The sequence below is a fragment of the Hibiscus syriacus genome, unplaced genomic scaffold, assembly GCF_006381635.1.
Source record: "Hibiscus syriacus cultivar Baekdansim isolate YM2019G1 unplaced genomic scaffold, ASM638163v2 tig00110637_pilon, whole genome shotgun sequence".
In the NCBI taxonomy this organism is placed as follows: Eukaryota; Viridiplantae; Streptophyta; class Magnoliopsida; order Malvales; family Malvaceae; genus Hibiscus; species Hibiscus syriacus.
The window spans coordinates 371201-397306 of NW_024062808.1; the positions used below are offsets into that span (position 1 = coordinate 371201).

The 26106-nt window shown below is 34.2% G+C and overlaps 3 protein-coding genes across 4 annotated transcripts; 2 read left to right on the forward strand and 1 right to left on the reverse strand.

The window, feature by feature from the left end:
* Nucleotides 1–571: 571 nt before the first annotated feature.
* LOC120136769 (transcription termination factor MTEF18, mitochondrial-like) lies at nucleotides 572–2494 on the forward strand. The gene has a single exon (XM_039152734.1). It carries the CDS (start codon nucleotides 656–658, stop codon nucleotides 2342–2344), a length of 1689 nt encoding a protein of 562 aa, XP_039008665.1. The 5' UTR covers nucleotides 572–655; the 3' UTR covers nucleotides 2345–2494.
* Nucleotides 2495–6556: 4062 nt separating this feature from the next.
* LOC120136665 lies at nucleotides 6557–15712 on the reverse strand. Of its 2 annotated transcripts, none has more exons than XM_039152624.1 (9): nucleotides 15536–15712; nucleotides 15291–15356; nucleotides 14152–14284; nucleotides 13609–13885; nucleotides 13146–13274; nucleotides 13011–13060; nucleotides 12083–12180; nucleotides 11720–12007; nucleotides 6557–7235 (listed from the first exon to the last, which is right to left on the reverse strand). In XM_039152624.1, the coding sequence occupies exons 2-9, from the start codon at nucleotides 15336–15338 to the stop codon at nucleotides 6747–6749; spliced, it is 1512 nt and encodes a 503-aa protein (XP_039008555.1). In that variant the 5' UTR covers nucleotides 15339–15356; nucleotides 15536–15712; the 3' UTR covers nucleotides 6557–6746. The 2 variants fall into 2 exon arrangements, with proteins under 2 accessions (XP_039008555.1, XP_039008556.1); XM_039152625.1 differs by having other exon boundaries at nucleotides 6558–7235; nucleotides 14152–14280.
* Nucleotides 15713–22458: 6746 nt separating this feature from the next.
* Nucleotides 22459–25873, forward strand: LOC120136830 (cell number regulator 6-like). Its single transcript, XM_039152788.1, has 4 exons — nucleotides 22459–22503; nucleotides 22768–22882; nucleotides 24901–25166; nucleotides 25622–25873. Exons 1-4 carry the CDS (start codon nucleotides 22459–22461, stop codon nucleotides 25871–25873), a joined length of 678 nt encoding a protein of 225 aa, XP_039008719.1.
* Nucleotides 25874–26106: the final 233 nt, after the last annotated feature.

Genomic DNA, 26106 nt, shown 5'->3' on the forward strand with positions numbered 1-26106 from the left:
TTTTATTTTTCGATTACTTCCACCAAAATTTAAAAGGTCAATTCACCCCGTCTTGACATTTTTCGGTTATCCATTAGAGCTAACATCATCTAACTATAAGATATTACTTTGTTGAGTCTCTTGACTACTAAAAGTTATAAAATGGTCACCCGACTATTCATTATGTTCCAAACTTGTTATTTTTCTTTAAAAAATAATGAAAATCTGAATTGGATGTTAATATGCTGTCTGAGATATGATAGTCATTTGAGATTTTAGGATCGATTTTATCATATCTTAACAACAAATTAACATCCAACTTAAATTGTCATCAATTTTTTAATGGAAATGACAAATTTGAAATATAATAAATAGTTAGGTGATGATTTCATAACTTTTAATTGTCAAATGACTCAACAAAACAACAACCTATAATTAATGAGTTATTTTATAACTTTTGATAGTTAGGAGACTCAATAAAATAATAACCTATAATAAAGGAGACTATTTGTGTACTTTACCCAGAAATGAAATGCTCATTTTTTGCTACACGTAAGTTATGGGCATGTCCGCAAAAAACACCGTAAGACAGACTCCAATGTATGAAGAAACAACGCACAAAATCCCCTTTTCCCCCTCTCACAAAAACCCTAACTAAACCCATTTCTGCCGTCAGATGAATCATTTCCTCAAATTTATTCAGTCTCACCATCTTCTTCGCCATTTTTCATCACTACCCAAACTCCCATACTTCACCAAAATCCCTTCCAAGTATCGATCCCGAGCCATTAAAGATGCTCAACAAGCTCTCACGGATTACCTCCACTGCACCCGTTACATCCCTTTCGTCTACGCCGAGCACATTGCCAAAAACTCCCTCTATTCCCTATCTTCTCTAGTCTCCGGCATCGATTTCTCCGCCGTGAGTTTCAACAAGAACGTCCTCAGGTTGCTCAGGTACCATCCCATTAACGAGTACGAGTTTTTCTTTGAAAGCATAGGAATTGATTATGATGAAGTTAGTGGGCTTTTGCCTTCGAATAAATTCTTCTTCTCTGAAGATGAAACGGTTCTCGATGCTGCTTGTGCGCTTTCTGGATTTGGGCTCCCTTGGAACAGATTGGGTAAGCTTTATAAAGAGGATGCTTTGATTTTTAGGGTGAGTTCTAAGGAATTGAAAGCTAGGCTTTGTAGGATTAAGGAATTTGGGTTTAGCAATAATATTTCTGTGATTGGTATTTGCTTGGCTTTTCCTTGCGTATTGCGTGGGGTTGGTGAATTGGAATGTGAAGTTGCTGCTTTGTTGAATGATTTGAAAAGGGTTTTTGTAGATTTTGATTTGGGGAATCATGTTGAAGCTAATGTGGATTCTTGGTATGAAATTTGTAGGAAAATGAGGATGTTTTATGATTTGGGTTGTGAGAAGGGGAAAATCGGGGAGCTGATGGGTAGAAATAAGAGCCTCTTTCTTCGGCATTCGGAGGAGGTTATGGTTCGGAAAATCGAGTATTTTTGTCGGTTTTTGGTTAGGAAGGAAGATGTCGGTTTGTTGATTCTTCGAAGCCCCGAGATTTTGGATTTTGATTTGGAAACACCGGTGATTTCGGTTATGGGAATATTGAAACATTTTGGATTGAATGCTGATGAAAGGAATTTCATTGCTAAAGAATACCCTTATGTATTGGGGAGGAATAAAATGGCTAATTTACCCAATGTGATGAAAGCTTTGAATCTACACGAGTGGTTGTTTAATAAGATTAAGGACGGAAATCATCTGTTGCTTGCTAATTGCGCCGTTAGCGATCTTGACGAAGACTTTGATATGGATTTCCGAGATAGTTTCGAGAGAATTCAGTTTTCAAGAACCCCTATCCACACAACGGAGAAGTTGATTTTTTTGCATAGGATTGGGTTTGGGGAGAATTCTTTGACCATGAAGGTTTTAGCTCATGTTCATGGCACTAGTGCGGAGTTGCAAGAAAGATTCGACAGTCTTCTCGGTATGGGGATCACGTTCTCGAAACTTTGCAAGATGGTACAAACAACACCGAAAGTTCTAAACCAGAGTCCCGAAACTATAGCGCGGAAGCTGAACTTCCTTCGCTACGAAATGGGTGTTCCTTTGGACTACCTTGATATATTCCCGGCATTTCTATGTTTCAACTTGGAGAAGCGGATTAAGCCTAGGTACAGATTCCATAAATGGCTCACGGAGAACGGTTTGTGCACTCGAAACTACTCCATTGCCAGCATAGTCGCAACCGGTGAAAAGAGTTTCGTTGCTCGTCTTTCTCGTATTCATCCCGATGCTCCAAAACACTGGTTAGAGAGTTTCTCCTACCAGGAACCTGGTGATGGTAGCTAGGACCCATAACATTGTCTAGATTCGGTTGTCCCAAATATTGATTTTTGGACCGATATCCATTCTTCAAGTGAGATGGGTGTCTTTCTTCGCGGTCAATATATTGTAAGTTGCAACTATTACAACTAATACAATATCCAATGCATGCTTATACATGTTTAGACGTGAGTACGAGGATATGATCCAACTAATACAACTGGGCCATGGGGAAAGGGTTCTAGGGTTGGAACAATTCCCTGGTTTGATCCAATTAATACAAGAAACAGGCTCATTCAGTACAGTCTGGGCTAGGCTTTCATTGTATGAAGCAGCACTTTGCAAAACCCTTTGTTAATGATGTATATTTTGCACCACAGCAAGTACACAAGCACAGATACAAGCCAGACCCAGAAGTGAGGAAAAAGAATAGAGATTAAGGTATAAATATATACGTCTAGGAGCAAATATCTAAGTCTATACAGAAGACCATGGATGCTCTTCAAGAACATGTTCTATCTCCTTGTATGTCATATTAACTTGAGCGAAATGATGCACTCCTACTTGTTAGTTTTCCGTGTTGGTTTGCAAGTGGAGATTTCTATTCCATGATCAAACTTGGGAGTCCTGGGGAAGATTCTATAGGTTTATGGAGAATTCTTCAGGTCTAGATTATACTAGATTTGTATAAAAAGTTATGGATCTAAAATATAGAGCGTAGGATCAAATTAATCTCCACAGTCTATTGAGGAGGTGGAAGATTATATAAAGGAGCCTTGAACCTGTAAAATTTTAAGGGGCGAAAACATATTTTTAATAGAAAATACATAGAAAAAAAATCTAAAATATTTGATAATTTTAAATTTTTTAGGGGACGACCCCTTACTCGCCCCGCCTAGGTCCATCCCTGCTAGGAGTGCTTAATGAGTTGAGCAGCTCCTGAGCACCTCGAACTCGACTTGATCAAAGCTCGATAAAAACGTAACTCGAGTTGACTCGACTCGATATCTTAACGAGTTAAGTGGAGCAAAATCCAATTCGACTCGATAAGTTCGCGAACAACTCACTAATTCTTTTTATATAATTTTTAGTAATTATCTTAAAAAAATCATTCCAGTACTAATTTACTAATTGTCTCCCCGCCATAGGCCATATCAATAATATGCACCCAAGGACTGAACTTTGATCATCTATGTGGATGCAGGCAACAACCAGGAGCGCAACAACCTCAAAGCCCGCCTGTTCATCAGAGACAGAGTCGAAGTGGCAGTAATAGGAGTGGTGGCAGTTCTAACAGCAGGGGAAAACACAGTGGCAACGATAGTGGCCGACAATATCGACTGTATTGATTTGCACATGTTAGAATGCATTATAAGTTGTGGGATGGAGAGTTTACTTTTAATCAAATTCCCTTGTCATCACCATTCTCCACAAACGGCGGCTTCTTTTTAGTTCCTAGGGCGTGTGATTGGGCTTCTTTCTTAAAGTAAAATGCTTGTACACCAAATGTTATTCAAGTTGAATGTTGAATCTGTATGAGCTGTTTAATATTCATATCTTTATATTTACATGTGGTTTTCGTATTTTTCAGTTCACATTGTATGGTTAATTCGGTCGGACCGATTCGAGAGTCCATGAAGGACAGGGGACGTTACGTTTGTAAGTTGCAGCAGAAATGAAATTAAACTGAAACTTTTAGAGCCTTCATGGCATATTCAAAACATGTGAGGATCAAATTGTAATGAATATAAAAGTGGCATGTCAATAATGTAACTAAACCAACTTAGGATTTAACAAAATCTTAAGTTAAATAAAGAATTATTGTTAAAATCTACCCACTTCACCCACTAGTGGATGTTTAACTCACTGAAATATTGTTAATATTTGTTTAACTTATTGAAATATTAGTCGGCTCGAATAATTTGAATTTTTTTGACTTGATTCGATCAAACGTTTATCTTTATTTACAAACGTTAAGATTCGAACTCTTAATCTTATTTGAGAAATCTAATACTTGATCACACTAGACAAACTAATTGTTCATACATAAATTTATTTTATTTTCACAATATTTACCTAGCCGTAATAACAATACTTAAGAAAATAAAAACAATAACATTTTTGTATAAAGATGGTTTCTATTTTATTTCTTTAAATCTCCTATCAAGGGCAGTAAACGAGTCAATTCGAGTTCGAGTATTGCTGAGTTCGACTCGATTTAAAAATTCATGAATTTAAAAGTTTTAAGTTCGACTTGAACTAGAAAAAATGAATTAAAGCTAAAAAAAACTTAAACTTAACTCGAATGGAACTAAAAGCTCAAACTCGAACCTAAACATTAAATACGTGAAAAATCATATATTATATTTTAATAAAACAAAAATTTTAATATTATTAATAATTTAATTTTTAAAAGTATAATTTTAATATATTATATTTTTGAGTTACTCACGAATTCTTCAAGTCGAGTATAGGTATTTCGTTTCGATTTATTAAGAACTTAACTCAAGCTCGGATCACGTATTTATCGAATTTTGACCGAATCAATCTCGAATTAACAAATTCCCGATTAAGCAACCAGAGAGAAAAGCAGCTCAAAAGCTGATCTAGAGGAAGTCAACTAATGGAGGCGGAGGAGAGCGGCGGCGACACCCAAAAAACCCGCGTCGCCACCCACTGGTACCGGGCCGTAGCGAGCGTAACCTAGCTCGGATGGGCAGTATCTTCGTATCGAAAAGTTTATACCGGCGACCACCGTTTGATGCCCGTCAAAGCCTTCGGCGTCGCCTCCTTTCACTAAATGTACTCATTTTCTCGCCTTTAAAATCTTCACCCTCAGCCTTTCACTAAATGTAATTAAATTTTGTTTCTGTGATTTCATTTCTTCAACAGGTGGAAGATATGATGGATGTGGGTGCGACTATAAGAAGTGGACTTGGTTCGTCCGAGGGCAGGGGATAAACGAATCCTCGTCTGCCAATTTCTCGTTTGAAGAGCTTTCCGGGTTCTATTTTCTCATAACCCTTTTAGTTCCTGTATTTGACTAGATTGCCTTTCGTTTTGCCTGTTTAAACTCTCCACGTTTATCGTAGTAATCAAACAATTAGCTCTACAGTATCAACTCTGTGTCAATAACCAAATTGTTAAGAAACAAATGTAATCCAAGATGAACATAATGATAACCCTAACTAGGGATGGAGATGGTCGGATTTTTGGTCCTCCCGACTCGACCCGAGAATAAGGAGTTATCCACCCGAGACCTGACCCGACCCGACCAAAATAAGATTTCACCCGACCCGACCCGAAATAATAAAAAAATATTTTTATTCAATAAAAATAGCGACTTAATTGAAAAAAATAATATATAGATGGATATTATTATAATTATTCCTAAATATATAATGTAAAATTATATATTTATTTCGGGTCGGGTCTGGTTTTTTTTTTTACCCTAAACCCGAACCCGACCCGACCCAAAAATCACATTTAAAAAAATATGATATGACTCGATCCGAAACTGATTTTTTTTTAAAAAAATCCAACCTGATCGGGTCGGGGTCGGGTCCTATACCCATCCCTAACCCTAACAGGTTGCTTCAAAATGCTTTAGAATCGTATGCAATTTGGCTGTCTGTTGAACTTTCAAGTCTCTGGTTATCCAAGTAAAATTGGAACATACCCATTATTATAATTTATCTTGCTAGTATGTTAAAAAAATGGTCAAAATCGGGATGGACCGAGAAGGATGTTGAAGGGGTGCGTTCATACCCCTGAAAACTTCAAATATCCATATAGTTTAAATATTTTTTTTTATCGATGATCTAACTTAATATTTTCTTGAACTTTTAATGCGACTTCGAATCTTACTGGTCTATGATGAAGATCCCTTCTGTTTGTAAGTAAATGTCTTTTTAAAAGTAGTACTAGAATATATTCATTTATCGAAAGTTGTATCAACAACGTCTTGTCAATTACAGACCGAATAAATACTGTCAAGACCATCATAAGTAAAATATAACAATGATTGCCTAATAATAACCTGATAAGCAAAAGTATGAACAAGTGAAGCAACTACATACATAAACGGATTAAACCAACACTTTCGAGCACCAACGATAGAGGAGAAAAACTTGAAATAGCCAAAATGCAATTAGCATTATAACACAATAATCTACACAGTAATTTTACCTAAAATTATCCGTATAAGATATATGCCGATATCCAACACTTAAATTCGAGTCGAGATAACTTAAAAGATCAGTTATATACAACAATGTCGCATACCCTTTGATCATGGTAATACCTTTTCCATTTTACAAATCTAACGATTCAGGTATGTACAAATAAAAAAATTACCAGGCTTAAATGGAGCTACTGATGCTTAAAGAACCTCAGCTACTTGGTTGAGTCGACACGAGCCGCATTTACCTCATTCGTATTTCCTCGAGAGTTCACGTCTTTTTCTCTGCCCAACTTCCACGAGCAACGTTAACAGAGCCTCGCACACTTGCGCTGCATCTGGTTCCGAAGAGTCGTTGTTCAACGATGAATAGACCATCCAGGCATGATCTAATTTACGATTTGGCCGGACCACAAAGGATCCTGGGGCTTCTGCATCACAACGCGCCACGAGGCCGTCGCTCTTTTCACCATATCTGACCTGCAGCAACTGGGCGCATGCAGCCATCACAGCACCGAGGGGCATGACCACAGGCAACCTTGCGGGCTGGCCATCAGATAGGGTGGACATCAATGGTAGCTCTGCATGAGCGATGTGAGATAACGTGGCCAGAACGGCAGGAGTAATGCCGGCCTCGGTATGGAATGAAACAACAGGAAGCTCCTTCGGTAAACGGTGTTTCTTCAAAAATTCCTTCCTCCTAGCGTATGTTAAGTCCTCCAAAGCTTGCATGTCCCCCTTTAAGGTCAGAATTATTCATGCACAGATGATTAGAAAAATAAAACGTGAAGACACAAATTACAATGTTACTAGGACACGGGTTTGAGCATCGGATATGAGTACGTGTCCGACACAGATACATTAAATTCTTCTTTCTTTATCCTTGAGTTGGAGGATCATATTCTAATACCCTTAGAAGATACGGACGTCAAACATGAGCAATTCTCGAAAGGGTAAGGTACACCCCACTATAGGGTGATTGCTTTATTGAGTCCTCCAACTATTAAAAGTTACAAAATAGTCACCTAACTATTTATATGTTCTAAACTCGGCTTTTTCCGTTAAAAAATTCACAACAGTATGAGATGAATGTTAACTTGATAACTAGGATATGATAAAATCTGAAACGACTATCATATCCTAACCAACATGTTAATGAATAGCTCATATGATCATGTCAGAGATTAGCTTCCTAATTTAGGAAGATTATGTAGGATCTTTGTAAATATATTCTACTAGTTAAGATCCCTGACTTTAAGGGATTAGAATTACTCCTAGAATTAAATACTTACCTAGCTTAGCAGTTTCCTAAGATAAGGTAGAAATGTGTATATTTAAATTTTGTATTTCTTCTACAAACCAAATGATTGAAAACATAGAAATGTCCTTCATGTACCAAAACTGTTTACCAATCTTATATTCATCCAGAAACTTATCAAAGATACTAACTGCAATGTTTTGTTTTATCCTAAACTGTATTTTTCAGGAGCAAGAAACGAAGAGGATGATTGGGTGTGCTAGGGAAGTAAACGGTCTATACTACCTTGAAGAACCCAGTGGACCAGTTAGAGTCTTGGATACCCAACCTCTGTCTCTCTTATCAGAATCTACAACCAATAAAGACCAAATCTGGCTAAATCATTTTCGCCTTAGTCACCCACCTTTTAAAGTTTTAAAGACTATGTTTCCCTCTTTGTTTAATTCCTCAAGTACTGAAGAATTTCATGGTGAAGTGTGTGAACTTGCAAAACACAAACGTTTCTCTTTCCCAGTAAGCAATAAAAGGACTATCAATTCATTTACTCTTATCCATAGTGATGTTTGGGGGCCTTCCACTATTCCTAACATAACTGGGGCTAGATGGTTTGTGTCATTCATAGATGATTGTACTCGGGTTACTTGGATCTTTCTTCTAAAACAAAATTCAGATGTTACCCATACTTTTAAAACCTTCTACACCATAATTAAAACCCAATTTGGGACTGAAATAAAGAGATTCAGATCTGACAATGCCAATGACTACTTTAACCAAGTCCTATCTTCTTACTTTCTACAGAAGGGTATCATCCATGAATCATCTTGTGTTAACACCCCACAACAGAATGGTGTACCTGAGAGGAAGAATGTTCATATCCTTGCCACTACAAGAGCTCTCCTATTTCAAAATAAAGCCCCTAAACATTACTGGGGAGAGGTTATGTTAACTGCCACCTACATGATAAACAGACTACCCACTAAAGTCCTTGAATCCCAAAGTCCTCTTCAAGTCCTCACAAAATTCTATCCAAATTTTATCCCATCTCTTAACCTAAAACCTAGAATATTTGGATGTGTTACCATATACACTCTCAGGGAAGGGTAAACTTGATACAATGGCACTAAAATGCATGTTTATTGGCTACTCTTCTACTAAAAAAGGTTACAAACGCTTTCACCCACCTACAAGAAAATACTACATCTCTGCTGATGTCACTTTTGTTGAAAAATAGAGTTATTTTACCGTTCATTATCAAGAAAATACTACATCTCTGTTGATGTCACTTTTGTTGAAAAATAGAGTTATTTTACCGTTCATTATCTTCAGGGGGAGATATCATTTAAGAATAGGATGCTGATCTTTTCCTACTTCAACCCCTCATTGATTTCCCTGCACCTATACATTCTGACCAAATACAACAAACATAGTCTGCTCAGCCTTCTACTACTCCAACTTCTCCACAACCAAAACCCAATACACCTCAGCCAACCATCCAGGACACTACTCGTCCTCTAATGGTTTATTCAAGGAAGAAGGCACTTATGCAAATTCAATAATACCTTTCTCCTGCTCCTGTACAATCTGAGGTACACTCTGAAACTCTTCCTGATCAAAATACTGAGAATGATATGTCTAATTCTGATTTTGAATTTCCCGTTACTATTAGAAAAGTAAAAAGAACCTGTACCACTAAACACCCTTCTTACTTGTACATAACTTACAAAAACCTATCCTTTAGTCACAGAGCTTTCCTTACCAGCCTAAACACAGTACCATTCCTAAGACTGTTTTCGAGGCATTAAAGAATGAGAACTGGAAACAGGCTATGAAAGATGAAATGGAAGCACTGGAAAAGAATAAAACCTGGGACTTAGTGAAGCTACCCAAAGGGAAGAAAACAGTGGGATGTAGATGGGTGCTTACAGTTAAGTACAAGTCAGATGGCTCTTTAGAAAGGTACAAAGAAGGGTTGGTGGCAAAGGGATATTCTCAAACCTATGGAATAGATTACCATGAAACTTTTGCCCCTGTTGCAAAGTTGTATATAGTAAGGGTTCTACTGTCCTTAGAAGCTACTCAAAGGTGGAATTTGCAGCAATTTGACATCAAGAATGCCTTCTTGCATGGAGATCTTGAAGAGGAAGTGTACATGGATACACCACATGGATTTAGACCAAGTACTGGATAGGCAATTTGCACGTTGAAAAAGGCAATATATGGACTAAAGCGGTCTCCTAGAGCTTGGTTTGGAAGGTTTGTTAAAGTGATGTTGAGACAAGGATATAAACATAGTCAAGGTGACCATACTTTATTTGTGAAACACTCTTCTTCAGGGGGAGTAACTGCACTCTTGGTGTATGTAGATGACATAATTGTCGTAGGAAATGATCTTGAAGAAATTGGCAATTTGAAGAAGTGTCTGATAAAGGAGTTTGAAGTTAAAGAACTTGGAAGATTAAAATATTTTCTTAGAATTGAAGTGGCAGACTCACATAAGGGAATTTTTATATCTCAACAAAAGTATACTCTAGACTAGTTAAAGGAGACTAAAAAACTAGGGTGTAAGCCAGCAGAAACACCAATATAGGTCAACCATAAGCTTGAAGATTCAAAAGATGATGATTCAACAGTTGATAGGAGTTCATTTCAGAGACTTGTGGGAAGGCTTATTTATTTGTCACATACTAGACCAGACATAGCATATGTTGTTGGAGTTGTGAGTCAATTCAAGCACAATCCTAAGGAATCACATCTAAGGGTTGTGACTCAAATTTTACAGTATTTGAAAGGGACACCAGGCAAAGAAATTATGTTTAAAAGAGGGGGAAATTCGACTTTGGAAGCTTACACTAATGCAAACTATGTTGGATCCATAGTTGATAAAAGATCAACCTCTGGTAACTGTATTTTCTTTGGAGGAAATTTAGTTACTTGGAAGAGCAAAAAGCGGAACGTTGTGGCTAGATCAAGTGCAGAAACTGAGTTTCGAGCTATGGCTTTAGAATTTACAAGTCACTATGGCTGAAGATCATTTTAGAGGATTTGAAGGTCAAATGAGATGGAACAATGAAGCTAAGTTGTGATAACAAGTCAACAATTAATATTCTCATAATCCAGTTTAACATGACATAACAAATCATGTTGAAGTGGATAGACATTTCATAAAGGAAAAACTTGATAGTGGCCTGATCTATACTCCTTATGTGACCACTGGAGATCAAGTAGCATATATACTTACCAAGGGCCTACCTGGTAAGTATTTTCAGAAGTTGACAAAAAAGCTGAGGATGGAAGACATCCATGCCCAAGCTTGAGGGGGAGTGTCAGAGATTAGTTTCCTAATATAGGAAGATTATGTAGGATCTTTGTAAATATATTATACTAGTTAGAATCCCTAACTTTAAGGGATTAGAATTACTCCTAGAATCAAATACCTAGCTTAGCAGTTTCCTAAGATAAGGCAGCAGTGTGTATATTTAAATTTTGTTAAAACATAGAAATAAAGCAGTTTTGACACATCATCAATTTTGTAACGAAAATTTAGACGAGTTTGGAACATATGAATAGTAGAGTGATCATTTTGTAACTTTTAATAGCCAAGAGACCCAACAAAACAACGCTCCATACTCAGATGACCATTTTTTAGCTTTTACTAGCTGGAGGATTCAATAAAGCATAATCCTATAGTTGGAGGATTAAGTGTGTACTTTACCCTTCTCGAAAAATAAAGTTTTGAAACAACATAGAAGTTACTAAAAGATAACTACACTTCACCATAAAGTAGAATCATCTACAACACAAACCCTTCTTCCGTGGAAAAAAAGGTCAACATCACTAAAATACCAAAGCAGCAGCCGAGTTCCTCCCATGGAAACTTGGAAGTCGCAGCAAACATAGTTGCATACTGCCGATTATCTGTAGATGCTTGAGATGAAAGAAAATGCATCAAAGATCGAATTCATACCTTAATCACTTTACAAATCAAAATCTCCATAAGTTTCCGTACATTCACATAATCACCGAGTTGTCCTTCTCGCAAGATATCTGAAGCTATAGGGCTTCCGCCATATGGACTCTGTGCTACTGCCAACCCGGCAACCTTATCTTTCAAGTCAGACCAATAGATAGATAAAGCAGCCGCTGCATCTACTCCGCCTTTGCTGTGTCCGAGAAGCAAAACACGTTTGTTGGAACCCCAATAAATTTCCTCAACGTAATCTTTAATTTCTTTGGCATTTTTCTCAACTGAAGCCTGATTAGTAATTGTCAGCTTTCAGTATGGATTAAAAAGTACATAACTGTGGAATTGAAGATAAATTAAACATACCTCACTATGAATTTTGGCAATATGACAAGTTAGACCCAGCTTTGAGAAGCTTGTTTTTGTACTGACAAAATATAGAGGGCCATGGTTGCTGAAAAGACCTGCCAAAAAAGTTACCAGAACCGAAAATTAACTGATATCGAAATACTGCATCGAAATCTACAAAGGGAGAAATTATCACGATACAGTTCGAAGATCCATCACCGATTCATCGCATCTACCTTTACTATCATGCCAACCAACGGCATCAAATTTGAATTCAAGTCAATTTCAGCCTTGGTTCAGTTTGGTAAATTCTTAGTTCTAATTCAGTTTCCGTAACTGATTTTAGTCGGTCGAAATTCCATGTAGAATCTTAATCACTATATATACAAAGTAAAGGCAATTCATGAACTTTTTTTTTGTTTCAGCTGCGAGAGATATACAATAAGTATCTTAGCTGATAGAAAATAGATAATTCAGAATGTACTCATCATATACTTGGTGAGGTAGTCAAACTCAATTAAGGGTTGGTTAGGAAATGTTGTTTTCAGAAAGGTTTCTTTTCCTCCTAAAATTTTTAAGAAAAAATCTCTGATGCCTTAACGTGTCTAAAGTAAATTTTTACTAAAAATGTAATTTTCTAAAGGCTTATTTCACAAATAAGTACCTAAAATATACCATCTTTTTCATTTAAGTCCCGAAGTATTTTTTGGTCAAAATAAGCACCTAAAGTTATCTTTTCGGTCAAAATAGGTAACTAAAGTATTTTTTGTCAAAATAGGTACCTATCTAAGCGCTAAAGAAGTTGACACGTGACATTAATTAAAGAATACTTTAGGTACTTGGATGAAAAAATTGAATACTTCAGGTACTTAATTTGTAATATAAGCCTTTCCTAAAAACAGAGTACAAATACCGTTGTTTTCAGGAGAGAAAACTGATTACATACCTGGAACCAATAAATAAACCATTGAATTTGGCAGTTTGTGCAGACCGTGCCTAACAAAATGAGAGCCAACTAATCAAGAAGTGCATAAACATGCTAAGTAATAATATAGACGCAAAAATGCAAAGCTCGGTTTACCTAATATTGTCTAAAATCTCTGTGAACTTCTCGGTTCCATCTTCAACCGGAGGCATCTCGGGATCACGCTTCAACCATCCTATATCATCTGTGGATCCACGAACAGTCCTCTGTGCTCTATCAATAAGCCTAAGGTTTTTTGTTTGTGAAAAGATTGGAATAATTCAGTACTCCATATAATACCCATAACTAAAACCATTTCTACACTTACTAAGAAGAACTACAAACAGAGATCAAAGGAAAGGGGAAGATAATTAACCAAAAATCTCCATGATTTAAAATTGAAAAGTAGCTCCATTGAGAGCATAAGTGGAACTTAACTTAAAAACTGTGAATGCTTTGACCTTTTAGCATCATGTGTAACAATAACGATTGAATAATGGAAGGCATTTTCAAATCACAATCCATTTTCACAAATTTCCCCATATAAGACCTTCAAAATTAAGCATACATGACTTCATACCCTTTGAAAATGGAAATCCCATTTTGCCCATGATAACTTGATTGTACAATTGCACCGGTAATTTCGGATGGATCTCCTGCAGAGGCCCTTGCTATTCCATCATGGTTAGCAGAGGCAGTAATTGTAAGAGTAGAGGATTCAGACACAGCTGTGCTGCTTTCACTTGAATTTGGAGTATTACTAATCACAGAATCATCCTCATTCGGTTCAGAATAAAATGTTTCTAATTCTTGTGCATGTACAACCGAATCACTCAAATCTCCAGAAGAAGAATCCACTGCAACATTGCCAAAAGAATTTCAATGAAATCATCCACAGTTCACGGGTAAAACCAATGAGCAGAAATAAAAGCCAAAAAGAAATGAAGATCGTTAGTTTGATTTATTAGCAAGTTTCACATGAAAACGACATATCAAAGGAAAATGATTAAATCTCGGAAAAGAAGAAGGAATAATAAGAACAAAAAATGATACTTCTGTACAACATAAAAATTGCAAATGGAAAAGGGTGAGAAGAAATACAAGATGAACATTAGCAACTTACCAGCATAATCAGAAAAACAACCAGTAAATAAAGTAGTTGTTTGTGCAAGACAAGAAACAGCACCATTTAGAGCTGGTAGTGAGGTAAATAACTGAGGAATAAGCCCGTCGACTCCCTGACCATCATTCTCTGCCTGACAACAGGGTTGCTGTTACTTGAAGGTTACAACACAGGGTAGATGCAGTCTTAATGAAATTAACCAAAGAACTATAACAACAATTTTACCCAGCGCAGAGAGATAAATATAGAGAGAGCTATAACTCCAAGTTAAGAAAACAAAATGTTATCACAAACGAAGATCTTATATCAAAGATAAAAGGCCGAAGAGAAACCTTCTATAAAACTAAATTCGGTGATATCAGTTCCAATTACAAATGGAATTTATTTTACTTGGAGTTGGACATGAGCGTCGGATACAGCTTTGTCCGACACAAGTATGTTCAAAATTTTCTAAGTTCTTCCATGTAGGGGTGAGCATTCGATCGAGTCCAGTAATTTTTTTTTGACTTAGTCAAGTTGACGAGTCTTATTTTATAACTCAAACTTTATTTAAAAAAAATTGAGTCGAGTTATAAATAAAGTTTAAACATAATCCTTAAGATTTTATTTCTTCTATTACATCTATGTTTTTTATGTTAGTTTGTGTGTTGTTAATTGTTAGTTGATACTGTAATGGTATTGAATATTTAGATCTTTCAAGAACTATAATATTATTTATCATGTTATTTTGAATACAAAATATAGTTTACACTTGATATATATTATATATTACAAACAGTGCAACTAGGCTACAGGGACTTTTTGCGTCTCGGTGCGCCTTGTGCCCTTAAAAACCAAACCAAGACCTCCATGTATTGAAAGGGTTTTGGAGGAATATATCCCCAAACTAATATACAAATATAAACACAGGTATTTGAAGAAAATAATAAAAGTGGAGCCGGTGCAACATAAAATTAAGCAATACTAAAGGAAACAAAATACAAAACAGAGAAAGCAGAACCCTAGCATATTATAAGTTCAAACTAGAACCCAGATCGGGCTAAACATCTTGGTTAAAGAACCCCTTAAAACTCGATAAAATCTGGACTCCTAAACAGCATACAGGTTCGAATAAAGCATCTTCAAACAAAATTACTTACCACCAAAGGTGCCCCTTCTCCATTTCTGCATCTTTCAGCATCCCTCATTAGATTCAACCTCTAAAACTAATAAAAGGGGGAAATAACAAGTGATTATAAATAAAAAAAAAACACCTCAAATATGAATAATAGAGAAGCAAACTCATAGAAGAATGGTTAAGAAAAGGAAACCAAAATCCATTACCAAGTAATCAACGATGAACACAATTTTTAATCTTTCAGAAGTAAATTCAGGAAAGACTTACTTAAAATCTTATCTTCTCGAGTTATCAATTCAATTATCCGCGAAAGGTTTTGCAGATCGATTCAATGAATTTCAACACGCAATGAGTTAACAGACTCGGATGTTCGATGAAGAAAGGACAGCGAAACCTGATTGGTATTGGGCCGTGAAGGGTACGATCAAGGGGGGAATCCTTCTTTTATTCTGCTGGGAAAAATTGGTCCACGTATAAAAGAATTAGCCCATTACGCCTTTTTCAAAATTAATTTGAGATCGGCAAGTATTACAATACAAGATAAATCCGTTACGCTCGGATAAATTTATCTAAATAATATTTTTTTTATTTAAATTCACCACGTCGAAGTGTTGAGTTCTAATAAAATATATTTTTATTAGATTTTATCACTTCGATGTGATAAGTTTCAATAAAAAAATATTTTATTGAAACTCGTCTTGCCTACGTGACGAGTTTCAAGTTATTATAACAAATGTCATAGTTTCCAAAATAAAATATCTAATGTCATGTTGAGCTAAATAATTAGTCAACCTACGATATTGGGCCAAAATTACTCAAATATTTGTCATCTCTTTTGCTAATTGTGGGTCATATTGTTACATCAAAATTGGCTTACTACGGTCTACGATCTTTTTATTTAACCCAATACAGCACAAGGCATTTTATTTAAAGAGCTATGGTATTTTCTATAGTGTTTAGGAAACTCGTCACACCGACATAACGAGTTCTATCGAAATATATATTTTAATGAACCCAACCGTGGGGTATAATATTTTATTATATTTCTTTAAACTCGTTATATCGGTGTGATGAATTCATTAAAAAAATTAATTTTTTAAATTTAGAGATTTATTTTTTTATAATAATATTAAAAAAACTATAGAACTCGTTATGTCGGCATGAAGAGTTCTTATTGGTTTAAAAACTAGCTATTATACAATAGACATAAACAACTCGTCATGGGGGAGTGACAAGTTCCAACTATAATATTGATAATTTTTACTAAATACAAACTAAATTTACATTCGAAGTATTAAGTCATACATTACATTATAAACATTAACTCTACATTACATTCGAAGCGTTAACTCCTATATTACATTACATTACATTACAATAGAAGCATTAAGTGGTTACCCTCACATCTTACTCTTTATAGTTTTGTTTTTGATATAGGAGTTGCGGCTTGCTTATTATACTCGACAAATAAATTAATATTACTCGTCGAATTGGTAATGTATGTGTCAATCATTGTTCGAACTGCATTGTCATTGTTCAGATAACCCATTGATGAATGTTATGAAACCAAATATGTTGGAAACCAGAACTTTAGTAAAGAAAGTGTTGAATCTTCATTAGCTCCAGAACTTTAGTCAAGAAGTTGAATGTCTCCCTCAAAGGAGATGATGAAAATTTTTCCCTCACAATAAATTATTGCTCAAATTGTTGCCATGAAAATCTTCGAAATAGGAATTTGAACGATGAAATTGTGTCTCTCATATGAGCATGACTATATAACATTGAAAAGTTATGGTGAAATAATTATTATATGGTCTGATCAATTATTAAACATGGCCAATATGTTTAAAAATAAGGTGATATATCATTGAAAAGAAAAATGACATTTTGAATTCAAATATCACTGAAAAGTCGTTTTGAGGCGATATATTACTGAAAAGTCATGATGAAATTCTTATGATAGGGTCTGATCAATTATTAAATAAACACTGAAAAGTTCAAAAATTAGGTGATATGTTAATGAAAGGAAAATAATGTTTTTCATTCAGATATCACTGAAAAATAATTTTGAGGTGATATATCATTGAAAAGTCATGGTGAAATTATTATGATAGAATCTGATCAATTATTAAATATGGTCAACAAGTTTAGAAATGAGGTGATATATCACTGAAAAGAAAATTGATGTTTTGAATTATTATGATAAAGTCTAATTAATTATTATGATAAGGTCTAATATATCACTGAATTAAGGTGATATATCACTGAAAAGTTCAAAAATAAAGTGATATATCACTTAAAAGATTATTTGTCATTTTTCATTCAATGGTCACTGAAAAGAAAAAGGATGTTTTTCATTAAAAATGATCAAAAACATCATTCAATGGTTTGATATATCACTGAATTGAGTTGGTATATCACCGAAAATACCAAGGACGTTTTGATAATGCCTTTTAAATTGTTTTATGTTCTTTGAATCTTCAAAAATCATCTACTTTTTACAACTTCCTTAAATCTCCATAATTTTTTAAATAGTGGCTAACAAATTTTTCACAGTTGTCTATTCCTATGGCCAAATTCTACAAATTGATGATGATTTTGTGTTTATGTCACAGAGACCCGTAAACATGATATTCCCTGTAGATGTATCTCATTGCCAAATCAAGCAGAAAATTGAAAGAAAACTTGGAACTTCTATTTCATATTTGAGTTATGACACATAATCTTAGAAACTCCACTCATATATGGAACAATCCAGTTTGAGGATGATGACGATATTGTTGTTATGGTTGGACTGCATCAATCATCGAATAATCAAATGATCGAGATGGTGACAAAAATATGTCCTGATGATAGTTCTTGTTGTTATGGTTTGACTGCATCAATCATCAAATAATCAAGTCATCTATTGAAGGGTTTCAATTTTACAAACAAATGGTTTAAGTGGATGATATTTTTTTGTATGAGGTATATAAACACGTCCTGATGATAGTTGTTGCACAAGATGGTGATAGAAATATTTTCCCCAATTACCTTCCCCATTGTTAAAATGAGTCGGAGAAAACTTGGAATTTCTTTCTCTCCAACTTGTGTTCCTATGTTGTCACTCAAGATAGGGTTTATATGATATCATATTGTTCACTTGGGTTATTAGCGACGATATCTAGACCAAAAAGTAAGTAGTCACGTCTCCATGCATATCTGACGTATTGTATACGTCATATTGCCTCTAATTCTATGACAAGGTTTGAGATCAAAAATGAAATTATCAACATGGGTGACTTCTACATTTTTTTCGTTAATAATTTATGCTTTATTTATTATTCTTATGCCCAAATTTTTTCAGGATATGCTTTTATACAACCAAACTTCCATCCACGGTTAGAAAATTTGAAGAGATGCGGAGAAAATATTTATAACTTTACAGCTGAAATACCTCGGGAAATATGGTCTCGTGCATATGATGATCAGGGTAACGTTACGGTCATATGACAACCAATCTGGCCGAATGTATCAACTCAGTGATTAAAGGGACTCATCATCTTTCGGTAGCAAATATTGTTAGGGAGGTTTACTTCAGATTGGGTAAAGTTTGGACAGTCAAATGTGCACAAATAGAGACTATGATCAACGATGGGAGAAATTAGGCTTCATGTTTGGAGAAGGCAATAAAAAAATCAAACACATGCAACATCAATGTTTGTTCATAATTCTGCCAGACTTGATTCTAATTACATAATCTCAATAGAATATGGTGTGATTGCGATCGATTTTAAGCTTTTAGATACTCATATGCTCATGTTGTCATTGTATGTATGCATGTTAATGTTGACCTATACTCTTATGATGATGATTGTTATAGTTTGCATACCATGCGCAACATATAAAATTGTGAGTTTAAGTATCTCTCAAACGATACTTATTGGCCATCAACTATTTCTGAAGAATGGTTGTCAAGTCCAGAATTATGTAGGAAGTTGAAGGGTCGACATAAATCTAGTCGAATTCATGCCGATATAGATGATCCTCAATGAGAACAAGGTCTACCCAAGCTTCGGAATTGTGTTTAGTTCATGTTTTTAGTTGTACCTTTTTTTTACTTTGTTTATGTACTTATTTATTTTTTATCTTTCACTTGATCTTTTTAAATTTTAAACTTCCTTAAGCATCTTTATTTTCAACTTCTCATACATAATTGCAAACTATTCATAACTTTTAACTAAAAAAATAGTTACTTGATTACTAAACACAAATTCATACATATATTTAAAACATTCTTTCAACATAAAAATCAACTTTTTGTTTTCTTCTTCTTCTCAATTTCCATACTATTTTTTTTTTATTTTTTTCATGCCTCTCTATAAGTCGTTTACTACGTCTGAGTAGTAAGTCTTCATACTTCTTCCTATTCTTCTTCTTGATTTTCGTCTCCTTATTCTCTTCTTCAAGTTTCCTCCACTCCTTATGTTCATCAAGTATAGACTTTATTGTCTCCTTTACTCACTCCTCATCTGAAGACGAGCTTGAATTCGAATCATCGAAGTTTGAGTCGTCAAACCCATAAGGACCTTTCGAGAAATCGAATAAAATTTTCCCCGCGTATACATTATTTGATTTCCATTTTTTTCTTCCTCACTTCTCATATAAACTTCATCAACTCACTCCACTCCTATTTATACAAAAAATTATCAATATGATCGTTGGAACTCGTCACTCCCAAATGACGAGTTCCTAATCAATTTAAAACATGTATGTCGCCCAATGGCTATAAACGACTAATTTTTAAACTAATAGAAACTCGTCACGCCAACATGACAAATTTTGTGTTTTTTATATAATTATTATAAAAAAAATAAATCTCTAAATTAAAAAAATTAATGGAACTCGTCATGTCAATGTGACAAGTTCCAAGAAATATAATAAAATATTAAACCCAACGACTGAGTCTATTAAAATATATTTTTTCGAGAGAACTCGTCATGTGGGCGTGACTAGTTCCTCGAACACTATAAAATACCGTAATTCATAAATAAAGTGCTTTGTGTCGTCTAGGGCTAAATAAAAAGCTCGTGTGTTGTGTTGGGCCAATTTTGCCTACGTACTCTATAGGCCATCGTCATTAAATAAAAAAATATTAAATCAATTAGTATGTTAACGTCCAACTCAGAATGTCATTAATTTTTTAACAAAAATGATGAGTTTAGAATATATGAATAATCAAGTGACTAAGCAATATATTATAGTCAATATGGGCAAGTTTTATAATTCAATAATTGAAACGGTTTTATACTATGCTAATATCGGATTTGATTTCTGCATAAATTCCTCTCATCCCTCGTAGAAAGAAAAATTAAAATCAAATTATTAATGTTTGTTTGTTTATATATATATATATATATATATATATATATATATATATATTAAAATTTAATTGTATCACATGTCTTTCAATTATGATCCTTATTCTAAATTAGTCTCTAAACTTTTAAACATTCTAATCACATCCTTAAACTATAACTATATTCTAAATTGATCTTAAAACTTTTAAACATTTCATTTTCATCCCCAAACTATAATCTTCATTCTAAATTGGTCCCTAAACTTTTTGAACATTTCAATTTCATCCCACATTATACATATATATTAATCAAATCCCTTGTTAATAAAATTATTAGGCCAAGTTATATTATTACATGTTTGAAAAAAATAAAATTTAAGTTAAATTATGATTGAAACTGATTACGTATTTAAATGAAATTTGGATATGAAATTTAAAAGATTCAAAAGTTTAGGGATCAATTTAGAATGAGAGTCATAGTTTAAGGATGAAATTGAAATTTTCAAATGTTTAAGGAGGAATTTAGAATGAGTCATAGTTTGGGGATGAATTTGGAATGCTTACAAGTTTAAGAACTAATTTGAAATGAGGATCATAGTTTGGGGACATATAATACAATTAACTCTTATATTAATTCATACCATCCTGTGAAACCGTAAACCCCCCATTTTTCTGCAGAAAAAAGAAGTCACTATAAATAGAAGAAAATTGACTAATTCCTATTGAAAAAACGATGTTCAGATTCAGACGGGCTTCCATGCTTCACTTTTAGTTTTTTTCCCGCTTTTTTCCGGTTTTCTTCTTCACTTTCAGGAGCATCGCCGCCGGAAACAATGGTTTTTTTTTACAGCAATTGATTTCTCTGTTTTTTGGGTCATCTGTTACTTACAATATTGGTGACAAAACATGTTTTTTTGTTGTTGTTGTTGGAATTATTACAGATGGATCCGAGCAATGGGCCTTCACATTACGTGAGGCTCGGAAGAGACAAAGATCCCGTCGAAGACATCACCCCCGGCGAACTCAATCAGCCTGTCACCGTTCCTCAGGTCATGACTTAAACGATAGATTTTCTCTCGTCTAAGACTATTATATGATCCGGTTTTTAATATGGAGTAATTGAAGATCATGAGAGGAGATTATTTATTTTTTAGGGTAAACTACACTAGATGCCACCGGACTTTAGGCGTTATATCGTGTATACCACTGAACTTTAAAATTTATCAATTATAGCACTAAACTTTGATTTTCGTTTCATTTATACCAATAGGCTGTTAAATCATTCACAGCTAGATCGAAACGACATCGTTTTGGTGAGGTGTCTACGTTGGAAGCCATCAACCATGTCAATATTCGTCAGCCACATCATCGTTCCGTTAACGATTTAACGGTTCACTAGTATAATTGAAACGAAAATCAAAGTTCAGTGCTATAATTGGCAAAATTGAAAGTTTAGTGGTATAAACGATACAACGCCTAAAGTTTGGTGGTATCTGATGTAGTTTACCCTTTTTCTAAAAAATAAAATTAAAATTTCTAGAATTTTTGAAAACTTCTAGGGTAAAATCCATAAACGATCCTCGATTATAGGGTGATGCTTTGTTGAGTCTCCCGACTATTAAAAGTTACAAAATGATCCTAACTATAAGGTGCTGCTTTGTTGAGTCCCCGACTATTAAAAGTTACAAAATGATTACCTGACAATTCATATGTTCCAAATTTGTCATTTTTCATTAAAAAATTGACAATAATCTGAGCTGGACGTTAACATACTAGCGATCATCAAACTTTTAACGGAAAATGATGAGTTTGAAACATATGTTGAGTGACTATTTTGCAACTTTTAATAGTCATGAGACTCAACAAAGCACTGCCTTATAGCCAAAGGGAACATTTTGTAACTTTTAATAGTCAAAGGACTCAACAAAATAGTACTATATAGGCGAGGGACCATTTGTATATTTTACCCAAACTTTTAAAATTTTAAGGTGAAACTTAATTAAAAAATGTTTGAAGAAATTATAATTTAATAAGAATTTTAAAAATGTTAAAGGGACCAAATTTAAAAAAAAAAGTTATAAATTTAATAAGAATTTTAAAAATGTTAATTTTACTTTCCTCTCTAATTATTGATTTATCATTATTGGATTTAATTTTATAGTTAATACTTCATAGATGCCCGGAATGTGGTCAGCCTTTACCTGAATCCTATGTGCCACTTGCTGATGAAGACTGGACCACTGGCATTTTCGGATGTCTTCAAGACACTCAGAGCTGTAAGTCTCCGGTTATTCCAAATTTTATATTATTTTTTAGAATTATTTATTGAGTGAAAATATATAGATTAAATCAACAATAAATAGATGTTTATAAAAAAAAAAAAAATTAACAATATATTTCTGCTATATATAAACACATTTGTAGGTAGGGATGGTAATTTAACCTGAAGTCAACGGGTTCCAACTTGACTCGATCTGATAGGGTTGGGATCGGATTCGGATGGAGGGTGAAAAACTTCGATTCGACCCGACCCAAGGATAATAATGTAATTTCTTTTAAAAAAATTATTGTTTTTAATAAAATTCTTATTTTATACCGGGTAGAATTGGGTTTATACTTTACAAATTCGGATCGGATCAGAGTTGGATGGAGATATATATATTTTGGATTGAGTAGAAGTCAGTAGAGAATATATATTTTTCGAATTGAGTCGGATTCAAGTGGATGACACATATTATTCATATCGGGTCGAACAAAACCCGACCCAACCCGATCTTTCGCCATCCCTATTTGTAGGTTGGTTGCAATGGTAAAGTACAGCCACGGGTATGATAAAATAGAAAATTTTCTCTTTAATCCCTTAAAACCTTTTGAAATTTCTAATTAGTATAAAGGTAAAATTACACTTTGACCCAACATTTTAAAAATTCAATTCTAACTGCATTAAAATATATTTCTAGCTTGCATGAATCAATTTACCTCAGTGGTTAAAGGAATCATTGTTGTTCCTAGAGGTCACGGGTTCGAGCACAAGCGGCTTCAACAGGGTGATTGGGCGTTCATTATCAAATGACTGAGAGTATTTAAAACAAATATTTATGATATTTATCACATTTCCAGCCTTTAAAATTTTATGTTGCGTCCAACTTAAAATATTATGATATTTATCACATTTTCGGTTGAACCCAAGATTGCCCTTTTTAACCATAAATTAGGTTGTCGTCCCTTAAACATCCCCATATTATCGTGTATGTAAGGGGCGAAGGTAAGGTGCCTTGAGTAGGAGATAGACCGTGGCAGAACATGATGATAGAGTTTGGGGGAGACAACTTAATACTTTAAAAAGTTCAGTGGTATAAATTAAAAAGTTCAGTGGTTTAAATTAAAATTTTCAAAAGTTTTGAAGGGTTTATTGAGAATTTTTAAAAAATAGGAATTTTTACTAGAATTTTTAAAAATTTGAGAGGCTTAATGAGAATTTTTAAAAATTATATGAGGGATTTTAATTAAGAATATTAAAAAATTTAAAGTTTAATATGAATTTCTAAAAATTTTGGAGGAGCAAAATTAAAAATTTTAAGGGTCCAAAATTATAGACTTCCTCATATCATTGTGTATGTAAGGGGAGAAGGTAAGTTGCCTTGACTAGGAGATTGACACACTGACAAAATATGGTGATAGATTTTGGGGGAAGTTCAGAGGTTTAAATTAAAAGTTCAAATTTTTTTAAGGGTTTAATTTACATTTTTCCAAAAAATGTCTAACTAGAATTTTTGAAATTTTGATAAGCTTAATGAGAATTTTTAAAAATTATAGGAGAGATTTTAATTAAGAACATTAATTTTTTTAAGTTTATTATGGATTTCTAAAAAAATTAGGGGTCAATTTAAAACTTTTGAAAATTTTAAGGTCTAAATTATAAGTTTTTAGATTTTAGGAGGCATGATCCCCACTAATCCCTCTTGTGTTCCGCCACTAAATAGATATGAATCGAATCGGATTGAGCCGAGTAGGGATGAAACTACCCTTGGTCCCGGGGGCCACTGCCCACTCAATTTTTATTAAAAAATTATATGGGTAAATATTAAATTAGAGTTTCTAATTTTAGTTTATTTTGATTTTGTCCCCTCATTTTTTATGATTAATTATACTTTACCCCTCATTTTTATGATTAATTATACCGACCCTCATTTTCCATGATTAGTATACTTTATCTCTTGAGTTGGAATTCTGGATCCGTCCCTATAGCCAAATGTTATTTCTTGTCAATGATGTACATTAAACTTTGGTGCAGGTCGAATGGGTATGTTTTGTCCATGTGTGTTGTTCGGACAAAACGTGGAAACATTGAGAGAAGACGTAACGAGGAACGACGCATGCATGTGCCATGCACTGTGCGTAGAAGGAGGAATGGCGGCGGCGGCGGCCACCCTCTTATTCCACGGCATCGACCCACAAACCTCGTTCCTCATCTGCGAGACACTCCTTTTTGCTTGGTGGCTGTGTGGGATCTACAATGGCTTGTTTCGTCAATCACTGCAGAAGAAATATCATCTCAAGGTATGTTTTTTTATCCATGGAATTAGGGTTACGGGATACAAGTTGGTCAGTTTGATTTGAAAAATCGATTAATTTCTTGTTTTAATCAATTAACTGATTAATTTAGATCTTAACTGAGTTAACTGAGCCGCCTCAACATGGCTCATAATGTTTTATTTTATGACAAAAATACCCGTATTTTGAAACGTTTATGTTTGTTGACTAACAATTTTATTTACAAGGAGACTCTTTTGCACCAAAACAAAACATTGAATGCCAAAATACTAAAAAAATAACAAGATTAAAACGACTATTTATTTAAATGTTAAAGACATTCATTGCAATGAGTGTGGTGTTTGAAAATTTTAATCCTTTATCTCTTTTATTTTGTAACTCTAGTCCTTTATACTATTTATATTTGAAAATTTTAATCCTTTATCTCCCGATTGCATGTGTGCGTGCATTGCTCTATGCAGAACTCGCCATGCGATCCTTGCCTGGTTCACTGCTTCTTGCATTGGTGTGCGCTGTGCCAAGAACATCGAGAGATGAGGAACCATGTAAACGATAACACCGAAACACCGATCACCGTTATTAAACCTCCTCCGGTTCAAGAAATGAATACCACCGTCGATGAAGATAATCAGAAAGATGATCAGCCAATTGCTTCATCTTCATCGACGGCAAAGGATCAACAAATTGCAGAGCTGGAGATACAATCACTCTAGTATTTTTTTTTCTTGTAAGCGCTGAATTCATTGATTAAGGAGAAGGGTATTTTTTAAAATTATATTTTTGGTAGAAAATACTTGTAGGGACTATTTTACAATTATCTATTTTGATTAAAATAAAAATATATTTATCTCAAAATTAATGTGATTCTATATAAAAATTTAAGTTGTGAATACTAATACTGTTTGGATTAGAAGGTTTGAGGAAATTTATTTTATAAATTTTTTTG

What these genes read in the sequence shown, in the direction of transcription:
- LOC120136665 (XM_039152624.1), bottom strand. Translation starts at nt 15,338, where the DNA reads ATGAGGGATGCTGAAAGATGCAGAAATGGAGAAGGGGCACCTTTGGTG. An exon ending in TTGTTTTTCTGATTATGCTG is followed by an intron (nt 13,886 to 14,151) that starts GTAAGTTGCTAA and finishes GCAATGTTGCAG; the next exon opens with TGGATTCTTCTTCTGGAGAT. An exon ending in GAGATTTTAGACAATATTAG is followed by an intron (nt 13,061 to 13,145) that starts GTAAACCGAGCT and finishes TCATTTTGTTAG; the next exon opens with GCACGGTCTGCACAAACTGC.
- LOC120136830 (XM_039152788.1), top strand. Translation starts at nt 22,459, where the DNA reads ATGAGACTCAACAAAGCACTGCCTTATAGCCAAAGGGAACATTTT. An exon ending in ATAGCCAAAGGGAACATTTT is followed by an intron (nt 22,504 to 22,767) that starts GTAACTTTTAAT and finishes TTAATTTTATAG; the next exon opens with TTAATACTTCATAGATGCCC. An exon ending in AGAAGAAATATCATCTCAAG is followed by an intron (nt 25,167 to 25,621) that starts GTATGTTTTTTT and finishes TGCTCTATGCAG; the next exon opens with AACTCGCCATGCGATCCTTG.
- LOC120136769 (XM_039152734.1), top strand. Translation starts at nt 656, where the DNA reads ATGAATCATTTCCTCAAATTTATTCAGTCTCACCATCTTCTTCGCCAT.